The following is a 25,777-nucleotide window of genomic DNA, read 5'->3' as shown; positions in this document are numbered from 1 at the left end:
GTCCGGGAGGATCCCACATGCCACGGAGAGGCTAAGCCCGTGAGCCATGGCCGCTGAGCCTGCGCGTCCGGAGCCTGTGCCCCGCAACGGGAGAGGCCACAACAGTGAGAGGCCCGCGTACCGCAAAAAAAAAAAATATATATATATATAGGACAGGTGTAAGAGGCATCTGAATAGGCACAAAAGCAGAGATTCATATTCTGAAAATACTTAGCCACGGATTATTTCTATAAGACTGTGGTCGGGGAGGGAGCTCTGCGATATTCATACCAACCCACAGGCCTGGCTGGAGGAACCAAGGCCCTTCATTTCCTGGTTACCATCATGCAATTAAAAGAGAAAACACAGGAGGAATGGCAGGGTGGTCTAGAAGCTGTGCTACCTCTAGACTCCGCCTGGCACACTGCAAATAAACCACCCTCAGCTGCGAAATCCTCGTGAACAGGCCAGTCCATGACTGCACACTGAAAGCAACTCTCTCTGCATATATTTCACCAATTTTCCTTGTCATGCCTAACATTCCTCTTTACCCTCTAGTTCTTCGGATGAGGACCACATCAAAAACACTACTTTCTATGAGCACAGGGTGGATCATCCAACCTACTCAGGAAGAGAAAGAGAAGTATCTGGTTTCTAGCTTTATATCAACTCTGAATGTTGTTTCCCTCTCTCCTTTGTCATTCTACTTTCATTTCTTCTTCCCTCTCCTGACCACAGCCCTGAAAGTTCCCTGGGCTCATCTCATCCACCTTTCTTACACTTTGGTGAAAGCCAGTATCTCTGTACACACAGCCTCCCATCATGGGCTGATGCACCTGCTCCTACTGAAGAACATTAAGAACATTCAGGCCTGGGCAAAGTTCCCCAGGTTGGACTCTGTTTCCTGCCTGGACCACTATTTCTAGTTGTCTGTTAACAAACTCTTGAGTAATGTCTCAAGTGGAAACTGATTTCCCAGCTGGACATCCCTTCCAGGCACATTTCAAGGGTCCACACACCACTGCTGAAGAAACACCATCTTTGTTTTGCTTCTGTTTTACCTTGAACTGATGAAGCTACAGAAATTCAATTTATTTCCTGAAACTGTTGATGGACAAAGAACTTTCATTTAAGTCAAGCCAGCCAAGGGATGATCTAATATGGTCTCAAAGCATGGCTATAGGTAATCATCTCTGGGCAATAGGCTTCTCCCTTGAGCGTCCCTCAAGGACATGCATTGCCTAAGGACTGCTATGCCCAACCTACGACATCATTTTGAGGGTTTGAGGGAGCAACAGTGAGATCATAGGTCTAGCTGACATCTTCACCACCATCACTGCAGGCCCTACGCATCTCTAACTAGATAAAATAGAACCAGGAATCCCTTAGCACTGAGAACCTCCATCAACTATACAATCCTCTCTGTTTGCTTTTCCTCCCTCTAATTATGAATATTGCTATTAAGACAATGAACAAAGCACATACAGTAAGAGAGCAGGCGAGAATGAGAGCAAAAGAGACGAAAGGTACAGCAACCACACAAAGTGGCACTGAAATGAGAGAAAGACAAACACATTCTCTATTCAACTGGTCACAAACCCATTCAGGACTTGCCAAGCAGCCTCAAAGGTAACATTCACCACCAACAGAAGGGAGGGTTGTGGAAAGAGGAAGGAGAGAGAGATGGGCGTTTGTGTGGAGGTAGGGAAATAAGTTCCAGAACTCAAATAATAGAGGCTGCCTGGGGAGTTCTTCATTTGATGTAAATTTCCTCTAATTCTGTTCATGCTCATAATTTCCTATTAAGACTCTCCTATCCAAGATGATCCCAACGTGAGCTGTACCTGAAATGTCCTTTTTAATAAGTTCCCGTGTTTAGTTATATTTGGTGTTTTGCAGACAGCACTGTTTTATCACCGGCCTGTACGATTCAATTTCTTCTATACACCCTCCTTAATCAGTCTGCAGAGTGTGAGGAAGAAACTCCCAATGCCCTTTGAGCTTGAAATTTTACTGCCACCTACTATTCATCCCTAAGAACTGCAACAAAATGAGGGGAAGGAGTTTCTTTGAAATGCATGGTTAGAGATGAGGAGAAACGGACAAAAGTGGGCGTTGGCTACAAGAAGAAAGAGATTTTTAAAAAAGAGAGATGACCTGGAAGAACCTAATACAGACCAAGTTCATTAAACATGAAAAATTGACCATCACGCTTTTTATTATGTAAAATATGAACACTCCTGGGAAATACTTTAACCTTTTGAAGATGTAAAAACTACCAAAAAATTGTGCATCAGACATTGTACAATCATGCAGAGAAGAGACAGATGTGATAGTTCATATTACAAATCGGTCTTTGCAATATAGTTGCCTGCCTAATTTCTAAAAAGGGATTAAAGGAATAGAAAAGGCATGTTATTCTAAAATCTGATCAAGGAAGATATACCTGCAGAGACCTGGTGGGGAGTATCAGCAGGGAATATCTTTTAGAAAGAGCTGCCGGCTTTAGGCTAATGACTCTGGGAGCCCTGGCCAACAACTGCTGTTGAGATGCCATCCATCTGGAGTTTTTTAAGTGTGGACTTTTTTTTTTTTTAACCATAAATTGAAACAGGAAGCTCTAAATTGTGAGGGCAAATCACATGAGTGCTACGTTTGGTATTAACACAAGAAACTTATACAAACGACCCTCTCACGTATCACATGATTCAGGACAGGCAATATCTACCTTGTGGAGCCAAGGCAATTGAGCAAGGGCTTACCCACAGCTAATTATTTTTATGAAATGCAATACGGATTTCTGAATCCAGCATTGGAAAATGGAAGAAAAAACAGGCGGATGTGGGAGCTGCTTTGGCACTTCTCCTGAAGAAAACTATAATATATTCCAGAAGTTTTCCTATCAAAATCTCCTCCCAGCTAACCCACTTCTCAGAAGAGGGAATTCATGTTCAAAACACTGGCATGGGAAACAAAATCTAAAAAAAAGTCTCTCTCTCTGCCCAACTCTTCTGTGTCCAAGGAAGGTGCAGTTTCTAAGTGATATATTTTGTATTTTTATGTGATATACTATAAACAACCCAAAACAGGAAAGGAGCTCTAAGAGAAAACGATAAGTTGATGCAAATAAATCATGGTACAAGAAGTGAAAACGGGCTCCACAGACTCTTTTGAGAACAACTCAGTTGATCCAACGTTTGAATATTAAGCACTCCTACGTGCTTAACTATAACCTGCGGCGGATACTGAACTTACAACGTTCCCACTTAGAAATCTCCCACTTTCAAGGAGATTCCAAGGGGGCTATTGGGTGAGGCTACCATTAAAGGGAGCACTGGACAAAGTCGTAAAGTAATGTCTGTTGTTGTAGTTGCTCTTATGCTTGGTGATCAGCTCAAGAGCCAGAAAAGTTAGGAAAAGGGAAAACGTGGTCCCCCTTTCCCTGAATTCCAAGTAAGCAGCTTCTCTACATTGTAGAGCTATTCCTTACCCTGGTCTCTTCGGGGTTGTGGGTTCAGAGGTCCCCAGAGGCTTCTGAGAGAAGTTCCACTCTGTACAACCTCCCATTTCCAAGAGCGATAAATGCACCCCCTTCACACCTCTGACCCCGCTCCTGAGCACACCGGGCGATAACTGGTCAATATCTCTCCAACCTGAGACTCACAGGCAAATACTTTTAGAAGGATTTCAAAATTATCCTTCACCCTTCAAATCAATTTAATCACATGACTCACACTGAGGCCGACACACTGAGCAAACAAGAGGTCTGGTGGGAGTTTGAGGAAGAAGCAAAAGGATGGACGGGTTATTTTGGAGGTGAGTGGTTAGAGGGGCTGTCAGGAGACAGCTGAAACCTTGCAACAGACCTCCGAACATTGAACGCACTGGGCTCTGAGGAAGTGGGGCGAATGGGACGGGGAACAGGACACAGAGGCTCACTTGCTCTCCCCAGCGCTGTCTCACTGGTGTTCCCTGAAGGCCCGGTCCTCTCTGCAGAGGTAGGGAGGCGGGAAAGAGGGAGCCAGGAGTGAGCTGATTCCTCAGTGACCTTCCGAGGAGATGCGCGCAGCCTTTGGAGGGTTAGTCCCAGGACCAGTGTTGGAGAGAGGACTGACACGTAGCAATATTTCAGGTCACAGGTAGATGTACCAAAGTCATATTTAGGAGAAACTACAGCCTCTTCTCTGATTGTTAGAGGGAGAAACAAATATTTAGCTCAGGTCCTGACGGGCACCCTTATAAAGTGGCCATCTGTGGGAAAGAGAAGTTGCCTCCCACCTTCCCTTCCATTGCCAAAACCTGCCATGGAAGCCCAGTGATGGGGCACGTGTCGAGGACCATGGTCCACAGGGTGGGGTCCTCTGAAAGTGACATGACAGGACACTTAACTTTGCGTATTTGCCCCCTTTTGGAAAGGAAGGAAAATCATTGTTGGAGCCCTCAGAAACTGTGGGCACTTTCCTGACGGCAGGGACATTTGCCAGCATTCCCAGGGGATGGTTCTTATCACTCTTGACTAAATTTTAATCCCGTTGCTTAAAAAAACTGGGCCCTCGAGGAGAGACGTGGCATCGTTTTGTAGAACTAACATTCCCTGCATCTATGCCAACTTTTTCTAGCTTGAATCCCGTCCAACATACCCTACCATCCCTATTTTCCAAACTGATGAGATTTCAATGTCAAGTCCTCAAGGAAGATCCAGCCACTGTTTCAAGGAAGAGAGGACTGACCGCACAAAAATGGACTGTACTGTGACCCTGCACCAGCACAGGGCTGCTCCCAGGGGACACAAGACAGAGGAATAAGAGGGGCTCTCTTGTGTGTCCAAGCCTCCACTTGTAGCACAGCCAGTGAAAACAAACAAAAATTCCCCTTCCTATGTTGGCATAACAATACTCACTCTAACTTCCCCAGTGCAGAGGGAGATGGAGTTATTTTCCCCATTTTAGAATGGTGCTTAAGTGATTTTGTCACAAAAGACTCTTGTTACTTCTGACCTGCTTTCCTTAATGCCCTAAGGCAGAGCGTGTTGTTGGAAGGAAATAGTAATCTCTTCTGTTTTTAAAGAAGACTCTGGGGCTTCCCTGGTGGCACAGCGGTTAAGAATCCCCCTGCCAGTGCAGGCAACATGGGTTCAAGTCCTGGTCCGGGAAGATCCCACATGCTGCAGAGCAACTAAGCCTGTGCGCCACAACTACTGAGCCTGCGCTCTAGAGCCTGCGAGCCACAACTACTGAGCCCGCGTGCCACAACTACTGAAGCCCGTGCACCCAGAGCCCATGCTCTGCAACAAAAGAAGCCACCGCAATGAGAAGCCCGCGTACTGCAACAAAGAGTAGCCCCCGCTCTCTGCAACTAGAGAAAGCCCGCGTGCAGCAACAAAGACCCAACACAGACAAAAATAAATTAAAAAAAAAAAAAAAGACTCAATAATTTCCTAAGAGGCCCTTTCCACTGCTCTCTACCTATTAGGAAACTCAAGAAAAGTGCTTTTCTACACAAATTGCCCCCATATTTCCTAATGCTCTGGCTTTGCCTTGTCTCCTTTAGTTGGAAATCTGAGAATTCTGTTTCATCCATAAAATTTTGATGGTTTATGGTTCCCCACATACCAAGTTTCTTCCCCTCCGTCCAAAGAACATCCCAAACCTCTTCAAGAACTAAACTTCACTAACACAACCAAAATAGTCCAGAGATGCATGGGAGACACGCTAACATCTCACTGCACAGGCTCCTAGAAACAATTTTTCCTCCCCCTCCCCTCACCGCACCGCTGTGCTTATCAACAGGGCACCTACAACCCCTAATACCCACCAGAGTTACCTTTTACTTGCTCGCTTGTAAAATAGCAAGGGTTCCCTGAGTCAGGGATTCAGTGCATCTTTATTATTTTACTATGTTAATTCCCTGGATCAAATTGAGGAGCAACTATAGAAAGAACAGAGCAAAATTCCTTATTAATTATTTTGCCCACGTAAAGGGACATAGTATCATTATGTGCTTGGCTAGAGAGGGCAATGACTGGAGGTAAGTTAGGGAAAAAAGAAGAAAGGAAGATACATGTCAGCTAAATGGCAGTTTTTCCAGCTTGAGTGATTAGCCAGGGAGAGCAAGAGTTAGACCAGTCATGCAAGGGACCGTCTCTATCCTGAGAGCACTGATTTCATCCCTAAGATACATTCCAGCAAAACCTGTTTCCCACTAAGAGGATTAATTTTCTCCGTCTTATCTGATTGTGATGCTCGAAGGATATTTCCACAACCAAAATCACGGCGCAATAGTCTGTCTTCCTGTTGAGAACCTGGAGCTTCGACAATAAGCGCAATTAACCTTTATTTTTAGAGTCAGGCCATCACCTAACGTTCCAAGAAGAAACTGGGCAAAGGAAATAGCTGGAGATAAGAGAGGCATGAAGCTATTACTCCTATGTTCAGTCCAGAACTTCTGAGTTTTGGGAAGAGGTGAATTTCAGGGCTATCTTCTTGATAGGATGGTTCAGAATTACAGATTACACTAAAAAAGGTCAATTTTTCAGTTTAAAGTATTGTTAGCTGTTTTGAATATCCCTAAATAACTTGCCAGGTTGTACAAACATCCTTAAATACACATTAGGTAGAGTGATATGCAACTGTCAGGGAGTACTGAATTATTTGAGAGGTATTTCTGGTGATATAATGATGAAAAGCAGATACCTGTTCATGGGCAAAAGTTGAAGAAAATAAGCACAGAGCCCTTAAAAAGCCTCTTTTTTTCTTAGTGGCTTGCGTTTTCATTAATTCTTTAAATAGTCATCCTTTTCATATAAAAATAAAAAAGTGAAATCTGGAGAAAGCAGCAAATTCTCTTTCCTCTTGTTTCCAGAACACTCTACGCATATATCCATTATAGCACTTATCACAGGGAACTATAATAATTGGTTTATTATTTCCCCTCTGAATATAAGTTCTTCAAAGACAATAATTTCTCATTTAGTTTTACATCGTCAATGCCTAGGTATATGTATTGCTTCTACCCAGAAGGTGCGGAATACATATTTTCTCAATAAATTAATGACTAACTGAATGGCTCAACCCATTTTAGATTCCAGTGAAGTCATAAATCAGACCAGATACATTATAGTTCAATTTTTCATAACTCTGTCTCTTGTTAGAGAGAGAAATGCTCCACTGATCATAAAAATCCATCAACCCTTCTTAAGCTAAGCAGGTAACAGATACCTGAGTACACAGATGTCTGGATTGAATGTCTGCCTTTGGTGGTTCCCTACACTGTCTCCCCAGTGTCTTAATCCAGTGGCAAGATCTTTTATTTTTACCTGTGTGACCTTCACCTTAGCTCTTCTAGACTCAGGACTTGGAGATACTAAGAACATGTGCATTTTTTCCTTTTCTTTTTCTTTTGGGGGTTTTGCACAAACCACAAAACATAAGAACTAGAAAAGATTATTTTTATTCATAAACTAAACAATACCTTGCAGTCCCTTTACCTGTTTTCCCTTAACCCAGAGGTTCAGAGGTAAGTTCAGGGGTAAGTCTGTCCTCTCCTCAAAGAGGACTTGGAAAGAATATACTAGAGTTTTCACTCAGTGCCTATTTTTCTTTTTTTATCTCATAGATCATAAAGTTGGGAAAAGTCTTCATTTGGAATCAGATTCTGTCTGCTAAAATTTTAGTTAATTACTTCCTTATGAATCTCCTGCCCAAATGAAATATAGTCTTGTTATGAATTGTGGTGGTTCAATTAATGATGAGAGCGAATGTGTTTCCAGAAACATGTTATTTTGGTAGCACTTTCTTAGACACTGAAAACTTTTTTTTTAACTTAAAGACAAATTCCTTATGGTCCTAGCAGTAAGAGGGTGAGTCAACCACTTCTCTCTAATTTATTTCAAAATTCTTTCTTAAAGATTGTTTCTGGGGCTTCCCTGGTGGCACAGTGGTTACGAATCCACCTGCCAATGCAGGGGACATGGGTTCAAGCCCTGGTCCGGGAAGATCCCACATGCCGCAGAGCATCTAAGCCTGTGTGCCACAACTACTGAGCCTGCGCTCTAGAGCCCCCGAGCCACAACTACTGAGCTTGCATGCCACAACTACTGAAGCCCGTGTGCCTAGAGCCCGTGCTCTGCAACCAGAGAAGTCACTGCAGTGAGAAGCCCCTGCACTGCAACAAAGAGTAGCCCCCGCTTACCGCAACTAGAGAAAGCCCACACGCAGCAACAAAGACCCAATGCAGTCAAAAATAAATAAATAAAATAAATAAATTTATTTTTAAAAAATATTGTTTTTATTGTGTTCATAGGATTTGAAGATCCTATATGTGTTGTATATCTTTCTTTGGAATTGTAGTCTCCCCTAGAGGACTTGTATATAAGTAGACAGTACACACATATACACACACAGACATGAAATAGCTACATATATTAGAATCAGGCCATCACCTAAAGTTCCAAACAAGAAACTGGGTAAAGGAAATAGCTGAAGACAGGAGAAAAATGAAGTTATTACAGATACATACATTATATATATATATAATACATATGTATGTATGTACGTATCCATGAGTTCCAAAATCCTGAGTCAACCAATCGTGGATCGTGTACTAAGTTTATGATCCACAGTTGGTTGAATTTGCAGATGTGGATCTGCAAATACAGAGGTCTGACTATGGGACTCGAGCATCCATTGATTTTGGTCCTGGAACCGATTCCCCACAGATACCAAGGGATGAATCTATAAATCTTTCTTTAAAAATTGTAACGTATCTAAATGGAATTTTAATATAAATGTAACCAGTGCCAGTAATAACAGAAATCTACTTCATTCTGTTTGTTCATTCTGTCTGCTCTCCCTGAAGTAGGAGGGAGGCTGATGAATCTTAGAAGCTAAAGTTAAAACTATGAGAAAACCCTGAGGAGCCCTGCTCCCCTCTCCGGGGGACTGGGGTGGGGGTAGGTTGGGTCAGTTAGAGTTTAGAGGGGAAAGGTCTCTTGAGCAGATGCTGACTGGGTGCCATGGAGGAAGAATGAGCTGGGAAAGCACTGGAGTTGCATTCCTTTCTATCTCCTGTATTTTAAAATTAACCTTCTCAGAATTCTGTCTCTTATTTACCTTTCGAAAGAACCAATTTTTAAAAATTTTATTCTTGGTTAATCATTTATTTTGTCTGTTTTATTCTCCTTGTCATTGATTTCTATCTTTATTATTTCTCTTCACTCTTGTTTCTTTGTTCTCTACTCTGAGTCTTTTTCCAGTTTATCAAATTGAATGCTTTATTTGTATGGAATCATTTTTCTCTTGATAAATGATTTAGAGTCATAAATCATTCTGTGAATACCACTTCTGTCATTTCCTGCAAATTCTGATAAACAGTATTTTCAGTTTTAAGAATTTAAAATTTCCCTTTTTTTTTAATAGAATTATTTAGCCTGGTAAACAAGATGTTAAAATTGAACTTTTACTATCTCCAAGTTGACTGGGGCTTTAAGGCTGAAAGCAATAGATGCCAGGTGTACCTAGAATATTACAATAATTCTTCAGGTCCCTTCACATACTGATTCTTAAATATTCCTAATGGGAAGGTAAATTGTGCAATACTGACCAAAGTTGAAACTGTATAGGGACTTCCCTGGTGGTCTGGTGGTACAGAATCCACCTTCTTGGGACTTCCCATTGGCAGTGGTTAAGAATCCACCTGCCAATGCAGGGGACACGGGTTCGAGCCCTGGTCCAGGAAGATCCTACATGCCCCAGAGCAACTAAGCCCATGAGCCACAACTACTGAGCCTGCGCTCTAGAGCCCACGAGACACAACTACTGAGCCCTCGCGCAACAACTACTGAAGCCCACGTGCCCATGCGGTGCCCATGCGGAGCCCATGCTCCGCAACAAGAGAAGCCACCACAATGAGAAGCCTGCACACCAAAACAAAGAGTAGCCCCTGCTCGCCTCAATTAGAGAAAGCCCGTGCACAGCAACGAAGACCCAACGCAGCCAAACATAAATAAATAAATTTATTAAAAAAAAAAAAAAAGACTCCACCTTCCAATGCAGAGGACATGGGTTGGATCCCTGGTTGGGGAACTAAGATCCCACATGCTGCAGGGCAACTGAGCCTGCACCACAACCACTGAGCCCACGTGCCACAAAACTACAAGGCACATGCGCTCTGAAACCCGCGCACCACAACTACAGAGAGAGAAAACCTACATGCCACAACTAGAGAGAAGCCTGCATGCCACAACTATAGGGCCCACGCACCACAACTAGAGAGAAGCCCACGCACCTCAACGAAGAACCCGAGCACAGCAACAAAAAAAGATCCCCCGTGCCTCAATGAAGATCCTGCCGCAACTAAGACCCAACGCAGCCAAAAATAAATAAATAAATAAAAATTTTAAAAAATGTTGAAACTGTATATACACCCTACGACACAGGTGGACACACGCAGAATGTTCACTGTATTTTTTTTTTTTTTTTTTTGCGGTACGCGGGCCTCTCACTGTTGTGGCCTCTCCCGTTGTGGAGCACAGGCTCCGGACGCGCAGGCTCAGAGGCCATGGCTCACGGGCCCAGCCGCTCCGCGGCATGTGGCATCTTCCCGGACCAGGGCACGAACCCGTGTCCCCTGCATCGGCAGGCGGACTCTCAACCACTGCGCCACCAGGGAAGCCCTCAGTGTATTTTTAAATAATAAAATATTAGAAATCAATATCTAAATGGAGGAATAAGTTATGGCATATTTGTATAACACAATATTCTATACCAAATTAAATGACTTAAAATCTACATATATCAATGTAACCCAGGAGGACTCTATGAGGCCGTCCCAGGACAGACCCCTCCCCCATATCTTCTGCTGTAGCTCCTCTCTGAAGTACCTAGATAATAGTATCTGATGCATACTTCCAGACTTTTTCAGATGTTAAAACCACCACCAAATGGAAGAAATTAACTACTTGATGATCATGGGCAAGTAGCCCCACAGACTTTCTGGTGCCTAAGAACTGATCACCATCAACCAATCAGAGAACTGTGCACAAGCTGATCACATACCCTGAGACCCCCTCTCCCCTACGTTGCCTTTAAAAATGCTTTGCTGAAACCCTTCGGGGAGTTTGGGTCTTTTGGGCATAAGCCACCAATTCTCCTTGCTTGGCCCTGCAATAAACTTTTCTCTGCTCCGAACTCTGATGTTTCATTGTTTGGCCTTACTGTGCATTGGGCACACAAACTTGCATTCCGTAACATCGATATGAATGAATTTTAAACATTTGATGTTGCATGAAGTGGCAAGTCCTAAAAGTGTATGCACTGTTCAATACAGGTGATGAAAAGTAAAGAGATAACACAAAACAAAAAACCCCAAAAAACAATATATATTTTTATGCTACTGTATGTTCTATGGATAGAAAGATTTAATGCAAGTAATAACATAAAACAATAACATGATAGTTCAGTGTTGTTGGCACATTAGTATTTTTCATATAATGTTTAAGCTTATTTAGATTGGGGCATATTTAACACATATTTAATAATGTTTAAATAAAAGCCTATCTTTATTTTTTGTTTCAATCTCTTTTTTTAAAGAAAAAAACGCTTTCAATTAGTTCTCAACCATATTTACTTGTGGGTAAATTTGCAGCTGTACATACTTAATGTGCATATGTAGTCTTCCTATATTGTAGAATTTTTCACCTTACAAATGCTTATAAAGATAGCTATCAAAGGAAACCTTTCTTGGGCCCTGGGACTCTGGGCACCCTGCCTTTGCACTGGCCCTTCGGGAAAACAGTGCAGTATGGTAGAGTCAGAAGTCAAGCAGACCTCACTCAAACCACAGTTCCCACACTGTTATCTTGGGTGACCTAAGATGAATATTTTAAACTCTATGAGCTTCAGTTCATTTATCTGTTAAGCAATGTGAGATTTAAAAGTTGGTGAAAGAGTTAAGGATAATCTAAACATAGTGCAAAGCACATAGCAAGTATCAATACTAGCTATTACTGACCTTATTATACATTACATATCTGTATAAAATATATATTATTACATAATTCCATTGTTCCGTAACTGCAATTATACTTATGTGTATCAAAGATGCTCTCTGAAGTAAATAAAGAGATGTTCTTCCTAAAGGAATTAATGAACACACATACACAAAAATTTTCAGAATTAATAGACAAATTGGGTGAGGTGAAGTATGTAAATGATTTAAAGCAACCATTTTATTTTGTTCGTACATCCTGTGAGTCAAAGGTTCAAACAGAGCCCAGAGGGGACAGCCTGTCTCTGTTACACAATATCTGGAGGTTCAGCTGGAAAGACTCAAAGCTAGAAGTGAATGTTTGTTTTCTAAGTTACTTGACAGAAAAATGTTTTTAAAAGGAGTCAGCTGCTCTAGTGCATTTAAGGCATAAGGTAGTATAAATATCCAGGAAAACTAGTATCTGCCAATTGAAGATCAATAAAATATGAAGAGAAATTCCTAAAAGGATAATATAACCCGAATAAAAAATAAGAGTTGATTTTGATAAAGGGTTTTAAGAACTTGACTATTATATAAAATGGTACATTTATTTGCGATTCTTGGAAAGAATAGTTACTGTCTTAGAAATAATCTCACATATCATGATACACATATTAACATACTATACACAGAAAAATCAAGGCATAGGAAACTAGATTGAGCTCATGTGCCTGAGCTTTTGTTTCCACTTTTGGAAACAGCCCGTGTATAAGAATAACTGAAACACTCATCTGGTTTTTCTAGTCTTAATTTCTATTTCTATGGCTAATTAAAACCCTAATTTTCAAATAAACCTGCCCGAAGCTAGATGGTCACTTTTTTAGCTGTCAGTGGGTGGCTGACTCAGCCTGGTTCACAAGCATCAATTCCATAGACAAAAGAAATGAAAAAAATGCCCTGAATTGTAAGCAAGCAAATTGCCATCAGAAACTAACAACACGGTTTAATTAAAAAGGAAAATCCATAGTAATTCATTTTTTCCTTTCCACTCTTCACACAACAGAACAAGAGGTGGTATAGAGAAGCAATTAAAACGAAATCACCTTTTGCCCTTGGGGTGTCTGAGTAGAACCTTTACCATCAAAATAATTAGCTTCAGATTTCTCATTTTCCTCCCCTTTGTCACACCAAAATTGCCTCCGGTCTTAGAAACAATGCATTGCCCTGCCTCTTCTGTTAACCCTAGGCTTCTAAGAATCTCAATCGTCTTGTTATTTTGTAAAAATGGTAAGACTGCATAGTTACAAGGTCACTGTCCCTATTCGATTAGGACCTTGAATCGGACCGGAAACCAGCCTGATCTCACGAATTCCAACGAACTTATACAACCTCTGAGATGGGGTGACTGGACTGGAGTCAAACAATGGGTGCAAATGACTGTCCATGACCACAGGGTGCACCTTGAACCTGCTCCTGCAAGGAGGGGTGACAGGAGGGAGGATTCTCGGGACACGAGTGTACCAACACTGTTGCAAAACTCAGTACCCATCCCTCAGATGAAAGCACACCCACTCTCCTGACCTTTGAACAAATGCTGCATCATTTACCCAGAGAGGGTACAAGCACTGCACCTCAGCCATCAAAACCACCTGGCAATATTACACATCACAGCCAGAGGCTCAGAACTGGAGACTCATGAAACTGACCTGTCACAGCACATCAAAATTTTCACACAAATAAAACACTCTATGTCACTTCCAAACTACTCATGTCACTCTCGTGCATGTCCTCACAATATGGCAGACACAGGGGCATCCGGTAAACACTGGGTTCCAGTAAAGCAAACCCTGGTGAGGTTCAAAGTAGGTGTAGGTCCATATGCAAGGTCTCACTGAGGCTCGGGAACAAGAGAAATGGAAAGCGAGGCTCCACTGGGAGCTTCGGGGTGGGTAAAAGGGAGCAAGGTGAACAGGGTGACACAATCAGGAGACAGCTGGAGCACCACTGAGAAGAGAATCCTTCCCACTGGCTAGGACCCCACAGAATCCTCTCCCAGCAACCCCAGTGGTACACAGGACAAGAGACAGAAAGAGCTCTTACTGTAGCACTCGGGAGTGGCTGAAATCTTTCAGATGTGAGTCTTCTTCGTAATACGGACTTATCATTCCCAGCCCACTGTCACTCAGCATGCGTTTCCGGAGGGCAGGATTCCACCAGTCTGTCATTCTGGGAGGGAGGAGAAGGGCACCAGACATTCAAGGTCAGCCACAGGACTCAGTCTGCTCTTTCTCAGGATGATTCTTGTCTCCAAATGTGAGGACGGAAATTAATCTTTATTGGGTATTTACGAGGTATTTCACCCTTATTAGTCTGTTTAATTTTCTCAACCATCAGGAACTCTTTATATGCTGTTGCCCTCTTTATAGATGAGAAAACTGAATTTTCAAGATTAAGTAATTTAAAATATGACATAGATAAGAAGCAATGGCGCCTGATGTAGAAAGACAGGTTAGAAAATAACAAAGCCTGGATTTGCTCTTTCACAGCTTCCCAGTTCTCAGTTTATTTCCAGAGGGGGCAATGGAAAAGAAATAAGAAAGGGACTGATTCAGGTTCTCGTGGATTTGCAGGCTACTTTATCTCTGGAGCTAGAGCTGATAGAGAATGACTGAGAGGGCAAAGCCCAGGGCGAGCTTGGCAAAATGGGCTCACCCTTCATCAGATCAGACACTACGGCCCCGATCAGGTGGGGTGGGAGGACACCTAGACTCCAGCACCTACCGCTTCTACAGCGGGACACAGCATCACACTTGCTTTCCCCACAACTGACAGTCTTGACTTATCGTATGTGGCTTTCCCACTACCTTCTGGGACCCCCAGGGTTTTTTATCAGGCCATCCTTCGTGCCTGTCGGCTTTCCCTTCATGCCAGGACAGCTCCAGTATCACTAGCTCTGGCTCCTAAACACAGCTGTATATCTGTTCCAGCCGCCACTTCTGTCTTCTCGTGGCTCCCCACAGACTAGGGACGTACCACTGCTATCAGCTGGCCTGCCAGAGTGGGATACTCAGAAATTGCAGCCATGGTCAAATTAGTGAGCAGGGGTGAACAGGCATGAGGCTTACCTCAAGTGAATATGTCTGTTAATATTGTATAAGTGTGTGCACACATTTGCATATGCCATTTGAGTGCACGTGTGTGTGCTCTCCGGGGAAATCCTTATTTTAACTCTTTAGCGTCTATGTACCAGTAAACTACAAAAGTTCATTAAACTTCACAAGGGCAAAGGTTTTTGTGTTTTTACTTTTGCACTGTTGTTTCCCAAGTGCTTCTAGTAGTACCTGGCACATAAAAAAGCTCTCTAAATAAACATTTCTGAATTTACGAAATAATCTAGAAATGTTAATATGTTTTGGTGGTTCAACGTGGTGGTAAGAATACACATGGGCTCTAGCATGGAATAAATCTCAATTTTTCCCCTTTATTTTTTGTGCAATACTGGTCAAGTTGCAAAAACTCTCTAAACCTCAATTTTGTTATCTATGGATTTAAAATAATAACAGTACCAAACCTGCAGGGTCATTGTGAAACGATGATGATGATTTCAATAGCACGATTTTTAATGAGTCTCTACCAAGTGCCACCAACTGCCCTAATTTTACATGTATCAACTCATTTAATCTTAAAACAATTGTACGAGTAGGTATTATCATGTCCATTTTACAGATGAGGAAATAAACATAGAGCACTTAAGATGATTAAGTCACTATGAAGTAATAGTAGGGATATAAGAAAGGCATTTAGCACAGTATGTGACTCATAATTATAAGTGCTTGATAGCTACATGTATCAGGCTGCCTTGATACAGGAGGAAAAAAGAGAAGGATGAGGAAGAGGAGGAGGAGAGGAAGAAGAGAAAGGATGTGGGGGAAAAAATAATTGTCAAACCACCTGTGTCATTTTTTAACATGATAATACAGGCATTACAGATGTATATGCACAAACGCAAATACTAGTGTTTTCTAGTTTGGTAGGAAATGCTGGTGTGGTGAGGAAAGAAGACTCAGACATGATACAGATCTGAGTGGAAAGAGTAATTCTACCCAGACATTCATAAGACAGACTCAGAATGGAACCAGCTGTACTACACTCTAAGGAAACACAAGAAAACCTGTATTTCAAAATAGTTTGATTTCATTAGAAATGTCAAGTGCAAGGCCAAACCAGACACGATGTCACCCTGCGGCCAGCCTCACCACCACACCACCAAGGAAGAAGCCCACTCACCCGGACGCTTGCTCCACCACCAGATCAGGCATTCCTGGGGGTGTCCCTGCCTGCTGTGACAACACCATATCTGGGTCCAGAATAAAAATCTCATCCTGAGAAATCTCCATCACAAAGTGCAAATGTTCCTAAGGAAGAAAAAGGAGTCTGTCAGATGATTGATAAGATTTTCAAATCCATCATCTGAAGAATAACAAAACAAAGCATTCTTGGTCTTGAGGAATAATGAAATTTTATGACACAGCAAATGACCACAGTGTATTTTCAGAGGCCTGACCAGTGGGCATCCCTCCCAGAAACAACATGGTAGCAAGAGGCTGAGGAAGGGGAGAGTTGAATCCTTCTTGGTTTGGGACTCTGACCAGGATACTGTTAGGTATAATCAGAGATGGTCTTGCCTCTTCTTCCCAATACTATCAAAGAAGTGACACCCTACATGCAACTTGGTCCAGCATGCATGTACGATGACCTGGACTTCCAGGATCCGGTCAAAGCTAAGCGGCATGGCTAACACCTGGTTTTATCAATGGATTCCATTCTGTACCTTCTTTTCCAGTGGGAGCACTAGCTATCATTGGGCATAAGCATTTTTGTTTCTCATTACTGAACTCTGGGAAGTAGAGAGTTGAAACCAAGCAACATAGATATACACTTGAGGTCTCAAATTTGCTAATCAGAAATAAAGTTAAAAAAGCATAAAATTTGGCTAGGAAGCAGTAAAAGCAGCAGTGTGAATGAAAATTTGGCGTGCAGGCTGGTGACAACATCTATAAGCCTACTTATCTTCTGGATTCATCTTCAAGGTCAAACCACATCACCCTGAGTCCACAAATCACAAAACATGTGAAGACAGATAACAAGCTCATAGCTGAAACTATGAAAACCATTCCAGAATTTGTACACATTTCAGTGGTTTTGTTGGAAAAAAAAAAAAAAGCAAAAGATAAGTATAGTTACTGGGGAATTTTTCACTTTCACAAAGAGGCTCAGGAAAACTTACCTGAGATCTGTCTATTCGATAAAAGCGATCAGCAGAAGTAGCTAGGGAAAAACAAAACGTATACGGCATTCAGCGAGGCCTGCGTTCTGGCACCAAAGTTACAACCTGCTCACCTACAATGACAGTTAAAACCCTTACATCCCAGTCATGCTGGACTACTGGCCAGTCCCTAAATCTACTTAGAAAAACTCAGGACTTCACACCTCTGCTGCTGCTATTCCACGGCTCAGGGAGCCCTTCCCCGCTACACATGCCTACCTAAACCACGTCTCAACCCATAGAAAACAAACTTATGGTTACCAAAGGGGAAAGCGAGGGAGGGATAAATTAGGAGCTTGGGATTAACAGATACACACTACTATATGTAAAACAGATAACCAACAAGGACCCACTGTGTAGCACAGGGAACTCTACTCAATATCTTGTAATAACGTAAAATGGAAAAGAATGTGAAAAAGAACATATACACATAGGGTTGGCCAAAAAAGTTCATTCGATTAACGAATACGTTGTTCAATAAAGTTCTTGGTAAAATTGAAAAAATGTCTTATTTTTACTGAAAACCGAATGAACTTTTTGGCCAGCCCAATATATGTATCTGAATTACTCTGCTGTACACCTGAAACTAACACAACATTGTAAATCAACTATATTTCAATAAAATGTTTTTAATACTACATCATGTCTTAAGGACCAACTCAAATGCCACCTCTTCTGTGAAACCTTCCTCAGCCCCATCCTCCTTGCCCCAGGTAGAATTTGTTGCTTCTACCTCTATATGCACATTTGCATTTTGCGCATGGTTGATAAAAACCATCTTCACAGAGAACTCTGAGACTAAGATGTCTGCCTCTTTAAAGATCTGTGTTTCATTTCTACTTTTATGTCTCAAGATATCAGCACAGAACCCTCAACAGAGCTGGGACTCAATATGTATTTATCAAGTAAATAGAGCTAGGATAAAACAAACAAACAAACAAAAAAACTGTAGGTAGCCTGACTTCCTGAGGAAGTGATTCTCATTTTGGAAAAGAGTTTGAAGATGCAGAGCTCGGGACCACATGTGGTATTAAAGGCATCATTTCACTTTAAAACTGAGTCCTTAAGCCATGTCTGAAGAAAGCTAAAACAGAAAAAAAAAAATATTTAAGCATCCCTATAAGGGACTTGCCTGCATCTGTAGTTTGAGGGGAAAAAAACAAACAAACAACTTAATGACAAACTTTGGGCTTCTAGAAATTAATCTGATTATTCTCAATGTTCAGAAGAATTATGTTCCTCCTCATTTAAATCTATCTAACAGAGTCCAATATTATAAACAGATTTTCTACAAAGTACATAGTACTAGAGGGAAAAACTCAAAATGCAAATAATCATTCAGAAATCATAGATATTTAATGAGTAGCTTCTCTCCAAAGGAAATGAGCTAAGAAATAAGACAATCATGGTTCTTGCCCTCTTACGCAGGCAACAGAGTAAAATTTGCCTGAGAAGGACTTAGTCTACTTTGTTCTTTTAACCATGACTGCAATCACCTGTTAACTGTTTTTAACGAAACTATTTCTAGAGTAAAACTAATATCTAGACCATTAGCCACACTTGTAATTTTATCTAAGACTGTATATAAAATAGACTATATAGAACAATTCATATACATTTTTGTAATTTTCTTAAATATAAGTTGTTCCTCTGCGGATTCAGGAAAAACAAACGATTGTGCTTCTCATCACTAGGGAATAAAGGACCTGGAAGAAGAGCAGGTATAGATTATCTTCAGAGGCAGCTGACAAGCCATTAATGAAAACCGATGTCATGATTTTCGTGGATTAGATGTGATATAGATACAGGTGCTCATCTTCAAAAAATATTCACACCCTCACACATCCTGTCATTCTCTTATCCACATTTATATCCTTTCAGATTCACACAAAGCTAAACAAAAGAAAGGTCTACAGTGAAAGCTAAGTGTCCACACACACAAGAGAGATACCGGGTAGTAGATACACTGGAAGTATCTAAGCAGGAATGTACTGTAAAATGGGTAATTGGGTAGAAAAGTGGGATTAGGCAGCATTTAGGGAGAGAGAGATGAAAAATGGGCTCATTAACCAATCAGAAGATGACCGACCTATTATACATTCAATAATAGCAGAGCAGATGTGAACACAACTGAAAATGCCTACCCTTTCACAAAAATGTATCTCATCCTGAAATGATGGTTTACTGAAAATAATATGGAAGTTCCATAATATGCAAGCGACGTGCCAATTAGTACCCGTCCTCGTGCTTATGGAATCAATCTACTGGCCTGAAAACTAGCACTCAACACGTTTGTGGAAAAGGGGCATGAAAGGGAAATGTCACCTTGAGCAATCTGATGCTGAGAGGTTCGGCCAGATTAACCAACTTGCTTTGAGGGAGATAACTTCAGGAAAGCGTGTTGCAACATCAGCAAGTTCACAGCGTTTGAGATGCAAATACCAATCACGTGGAGCCACGTGAAGGGTTTCTGAATAGTCTTTTGGAAAATTAGAGTCCACTCTATCCATCAATACCTTACCCTGTGGCTTCCCCAATCCCCACCCCTCCAGGAAATACAGAAACACTCACCATCTAGAAAGCACCACCGTGGGGAGAGTCTCTGAGCTGAGAGCGCCCTGGGGAAGGAGGTTTCGTGGTCCTGGAAAGAGACATACACATCCTGGTGACTCCATCTGAATGACCTGAGGGGCATCCCTCACTCCACATTCTGCCCCATCACCTATTTCTAAGAGTGAGCAACCTCTACTACACGAAGCGCTGGTGAGAGATGGAAGCATACTTTTCACTGCAAGCGCACACGGGGACTCCGCTTTGAAATGAATTATTTCACATAACAGCTCCCATATAAAGTTTCCAGGAGATTTACAATTATTCCATTAAACATTCATAAATTATACAACTTGGGACATGTACTTCCTTTGGAGACTCTCCCTTTATGAAGCTGAGAAACTAGTGGCAGCTGGCTGTCATTGTATTTCGGTTCTCCATAGGTAAAAAACTGTCCCCTACTAAAAGAATCTCTGCTGTTAATAATTTTTAAAAACATGAAATGTACATTCTAGCTTACAACACATGATTTGGAGCATTCTGGCCCTGGCTCATAGTGCAATTGAGGTCACTGACAGAAATGGAACAAATGACGAGGGAGGCCGGGTCTCTGCGGGAGGACACTGGGAGTTTGACCCTTATGAGAGATTTGAGGTGTTCAGACAGAAGGAGCGTCCTTGGAGTGAGGCTGGGTGCTCATGATCTTGTGTGTACAGAGGGGGACAAGGGAAGGAAATGGGAAGAACACAGAAGAGATAAGAAGAGAGCGAATCAGGGGTTGCACTGATTTCTTTGGAAGTCTAATATGCCCCACGTGATCCTCAGGCAAAGCTTCTGCTTAAATCAACGGTTCTCAAAAGTATGAACACTGGACCAGCAGCATCAGCTGGGAGGTTGTTAGAAACACAAATTCCCAGGTGCCACCCCAGATCTACAGAAACCCTGGGGGTGACACTCAGCAATCTCTGAGGTGAGTCTGATGTATGCTAAAGTTTTAGAGCCATTGGCCTGAAGTTACGGGGACAAAAAGGTCCATTATTAGAAATCTTGGGTAGATGGAGTTTTTATATGAATGGATTCTGCCAATTACATAATTAAGAGAGGAAAAGTTGGTCTTACTCAGGACTGGTACCAAGATTTATATGTAGAGATATAGAAGTGATATAGCTATGGATACAGAGATACCCTAGGGAAGCCCTGTAGTCCTCTTTTTTTGAACCAGCTTTGGGCTAAATGAAATCATGACATGTACCTATTTATATGAGAATTGCGTTTACCATTTTGAGAATTGTATTTTGACACATGTGATATCTTGTTTTTAAAGGAACTTAGGGTTCTTAATGTATTTTCATAAAACATCTAAAGCTACTAATATGTCTCAGTTTAGTGAGAACTGTAATTATAAATCAAGAAATTCGAAAATGATCTGAAACATTTAGTGGCAACTGTGAGGGCTAATAAACAAAGATGTCAAACAGAAATGTGACTTCCTTCTATAAGAGTAAAGGGACATAAACACCAAGGATACTTTCTGAATTTTGATGTCGAATGTGCTACAGAGACCGCCGTGAAAAATATCAGAATTTCCCTAGGTAAAAATTGACTCTAAAAGAATACAGACATGCTTGATGTTTTAATTTTTAAAACCTAAAGATTGATAATGTTATTGCTAGAATATTCAAATTCAGGAAAGCTGGCTATTATTTAGTTTAATAGAATGCAGGTTGATATATTGCCTCTGCCACATAACCAGCTTACCACAGGCTGTTAACATAATATTGATATAATTGTATACCTTTTCATGTGTGAGTGTCTGTGTATCTGGAGAGTTTTATGTATGTACCCGACTTATTTTGCTTATTTTCTGTTCGTTTATTTACTCTGTACCTTGATGCACAAAGCATTTGATATAACTCAATTTCCTTAAAGGGGTTTTGCTTAAAGAGAACGTTATGTTTGCTCTGTGAAAACATTTTTGAAAGCCAGAGCTCTTTAAAACACTTCAAATAGGTTCAACAATTCTTGAACTCCCTGCAATTTCCTGTAAATTTGATGTGTCTATATGTATGTGTATTTTCCACTGCTTTCCATAGATTATCAAAGTGATCTGAGATCCCCAAAAGGTTAAAAAGCTACCAATTTAAATAATCAAAGTTTATTATCAGAGGGGATTCAACAAAATAAGAAGATTCTAATCATTAAAATGCCTTAATGATATCCAGACTTACAAAAATAGGAATGACTATTTCAAAGGTACTGAAATACCTTTAGAGTATCAAACACCTGAAGCTCTCTGAGCGGCTGGCTTTTCTCCTACCATCTACTCCACTATTCTCCCTGAACCTCTTTTTTGGGACCTAAAAGCAAGCCGCAAATGAAGAATGGCAGCTTTGGGAATTTAAGTAAACTCACAGAAGTATCCAGATATTAAGTGGTAGAGTTATAATTCAAATACAGGCCTCTCTTACCACAGAAGCCATAATCTTAAATCCCAGGTTTATGGCTTCTAAAGGAATTACTATCATTTGGGGTTTTGAAGGATGGATGGGGTTTGTATAGGTCAATTTTGAGAGAAGTTTTTTTTTTTAACTCAACTCAGGCAAAAACATGAGGAAAGCAAAAGAAAGGATGACCTTAATGGTTATGAAGACCTTCTTTTGACTCTCCAGTGCTGAAGAATTTTCCACAGTTTCAGCTTTTGTTAACTGTTAAACTAATCTTCAGTATTTCCTAACAGGCAGTTCACTGTCTGGTAACTCGGAATTTTTCCCCCCTCAAATTCCCCAGCCATGTTACTACCTACTCTCCACCACCATGTACCCATCTGCTTAAGAATCCCCTAGAAATATGGTAATCACTGGGAACGACAGAGACCCAGAGTCCAGAGACAAGGAACTGAGAGTACATTCATGTAAAAAAAATTCTGATTATAGAGTTTAGCTAGCTTCACTGTATGTGTTATGTGACTGCAATTCGAAACTCTATACAAGTATGGCGAATATTAACAGATCGTTTAGCATGTGATACAGTTACACTTCTGCCACAACTTTATATTCAAATCTGTACAATGATGCTTATTGCAACATTGTTTTTTCAGGCAGAAACTGTATACAAAATAAATGTCTATCCACAGAGATAGGGTTAAATCTATATCATGAAACAGAGGAGCAGTTTTAAAAGACTGAGTTATAGCTTCATTTATTAGCAAGACAATGTCCGTGGTATATTACTGTTAAAAATAAATTGTGGTATAATATGTATAGTGAATACATAAGAAATGTAAATCCATTTTTATTTTCAAAACCCCGTATGTGTATGATGTACATCTATGTGTGTAACTTTGTATCAGTGTGGAGAAAGGTACAAAAGGGTACACACCAGAAAGGTACTGTCATAAGGTCTACTTTGGGTGGGCAGTTAAAAACCAAGCAGAAGTCTAGAATTATGTGCAACCGGAAAACTAAGATAAGCCAGGATTATAAAACCTGGCAGACTTCATGACACAAGTAGCTAATGAAAGTCAAGAGAAATACCTTGAGAAATGTCTCTAAGAGGCACATAAAAAGATGCTCAAAATCGCTAATTATTAGAGAAATGCAAATCAAACTACAATGAGATATCATTTCACACCAGTCAGAATGGCCATCATTAAAAAATCTGCAGACAATAAATGCTGGAGAGGGTGTGGAGAAAAGGGAACCCTCTTGCACTGTTGGTGAGAATGTAAATTGGTACGGCCACTATGGAGAACAGTATGGAGGTTCCTCAAAAAACTAAAAATAGAGCTACCATATGACCCAGCAATCCCACTCGTGGGCATACATCCAGAGAAAAACATGGTTTGAAAGGGTACATGCACCCCAATGTTCACTGCAGCACTGTTTACAATAGCCAAGACATGGAAGCAACCTAAATGTCCATTGACAGATGAATGGATAAAGAAGATGTGGTATGTATATACAATGGAATATTACTCAGCCGTTAAAAAGAATGAAATAATGCCATTTGCAGCAACACGGATGGACCTGGAGATTATCATACTAAGTGAAGTAAATCAGACAGAGAAAGACAAGTATCATATGATATTGCTTATATGTGGAATCTAAAAAAAAAAAGCTACAAATGAACCTATTTACAAAACAGAAATAGACTCACAGACTTAGAGAACAAACTTATGGTTACCAGGTGGGAAGGGTGGGGGGAAGGGTAGATTGGGAGCTTGGGACTGACATGGGATTGACACACTGCTATATTTAAAATAAAATGCCTTTCCATGAAAAAAAAAAAAAGAGACAAATACCTTGAGGACCTTAATATCAAAGATGAATGTATACTGGGTGGATTAAAAGTAGAGCAGGAATAAAGAGAAGCAGATTGTCAAAAAGGAATTCACAATAACCCAAAGCCAAGATCTGTAAACTTCTTTATACTCTGGTGGTACCAACTAATGACAACCGCAGAGGTGATGAGAGTCTTCTGTACCCATGTAACTCCTGCAGCTTGTCTACCTATACCCGTTTCTCCCACTCAAAAAAGAGAATCAGAATACACGCGAGTGGTAGTGATGTTAGTATAGAGGTTAAGAAAAAACTTGCTGTGGTGCTGTCTTAACTCACATCACTAACGCATTGTAGGTGTTACATCAGGTAACCTGTGTCCTCACAGAGGGCCTGGCACACAGGTAGAGTGGGTGACCCTGGCATTAAGAAATCCTGGATTCAGGGGCAGCAAGAGGGTGACCAGCAACACAGTGCAGACCAGGAGTCAGACTTGAGCAGGAAAAGGGGATATAAGGAAACAAAATAGCCCCTAGCAGGAGGTCAAGGCTGGCCCCCAGGATTTCACGGGGCCCTGGATCCATAGCCTCATGGACCCACTATGATGGACATGGCAACATCCTTGCCAGTGACAGTGAAAAGAAAGGTCAGACATATGTTTGCTTTGTGAATGCTGCACGTTAAAGTCAATGTACAAAGACAGTTTCTGATGGAGCCAGAAAACAATCTCAAAAATATGCACCTTTCAACAGTATCTGACTGTAGACACTTAAGAAATGTGATTGTGTGAAACAGCTACATTTCAGGAGACAGTCACATAATCCCCTGAGCTGTGCCACTAACAATCACATCAACAGCCTTCAGTACTAGTTGAGGGCTTCTCGTCTCCTCAGTCCCCTCAAACTGCATAATCAAATCAATGATTCATCAAAGAGATAAGATACTTGACTTGCTCATTTTGTGATCTGTTATTTTTCTTCATATAAATGGTATGATTTAGATGAATGCAACTGTCATTGCTCTACTGTGTAGGCAGAATGATATAACCTTGGACATAACCATGCTCCTTTCTATCTTCTAAAATTGCATGCTCTTTAAATAAATAATATTAACAAAACTACTCATTTCAAAAATCCCTGATACGTGCATTTTCTCTTTTGATGTATGCTAATGGAAAATCTGTTTCTCATGCTAAAAATATAGCATGCACAAAAGCAAACTTGATATTTCTTATATATTTTTGAAAGTCAACTGGCATGAATTATATGTAATTGATAGGGAAATTATGTGAACCACATTTGCCAAACTTGCCCTTAATTTACATTCAATTACTCAGAGCTGATGCATACATAATTTAATGATTGCACAGCAGCCCCATTATACACTCCAGTAGGTTATCCAATTAAGCAATATTCACCTAACATTTAACTACACCTTTACTGCGAATGAAATTCTTTTTCTTTCATAAAATTTAGGGAAGATGTATGCAGAGGCAAAATAGAAGTTCCTTTGAATTGGGAATCTGTGCTTCATTGAACAATGTCTACTCAATAATCACTACTTTTAAATTTCTTATGTATCCATCCAAATTTCTTATGTATCCATCCAAATTTCTCCTCTGCCTGCCTTGATAATTTCCTGCACCCAACCCATCTATTCATTCATTTTTTCTCTCTCT

General features: G+C 40.9%; 1 protein-coding gene across 4 annotated transcripts in view; it reads right to left on the bottom strand.

Moving 5' to 3' along the window:
- Positions 1-25,777, bottom strand: part of DGKI (diacylglycerol kinase iota) — a 472,815-nt gene that overhangs the window by 56,241 nt on the left and 390,797 nt on the right. For all 4 annotated transcript variants that reach the window (XM_055084816.1, XM_055084815.1, XM_055084813.1 and 1 more), the window contains 4 exons: positions 19,844-19,913; positions 17,234-17,274; positions 16,234-16,361; positions 14,047-14,172 (listed from right to left, as the gene is read on the bottom strand). In XM_055084816.1, the coding sequence (XP_054940791.1) occupies positions 14,047-14,172; positions 16,234-16,361; positions 17,234-17,274; positions 19,844-19,913 (365 nt within the window). The remainder of the gene's footprint in view (positions 1-14,046; positions 14,173-16,233; positions 16,362-17,233; positions 17,275-19,843; positions 19,914-25,777) is intronic.

This window comes from Physeter macrocephalus, chromosome 5, assembly GCF_002837175.3.
Source record: "Physeter macrocephalus isolate SW-GA chromosome 5, ASM283717v5, whole genome shotgun sequence".
In the NCBI taxonomy this organism is placed as follows: Eukaryota; Metazoa; Chordata; class Mammalia; order Artiodactyla; family Physeteridae; genus Physeter; species Physeter macrocephalus.
This window is presented reverse-complemented; position numbering and strand designations above follow the sequence as displayed.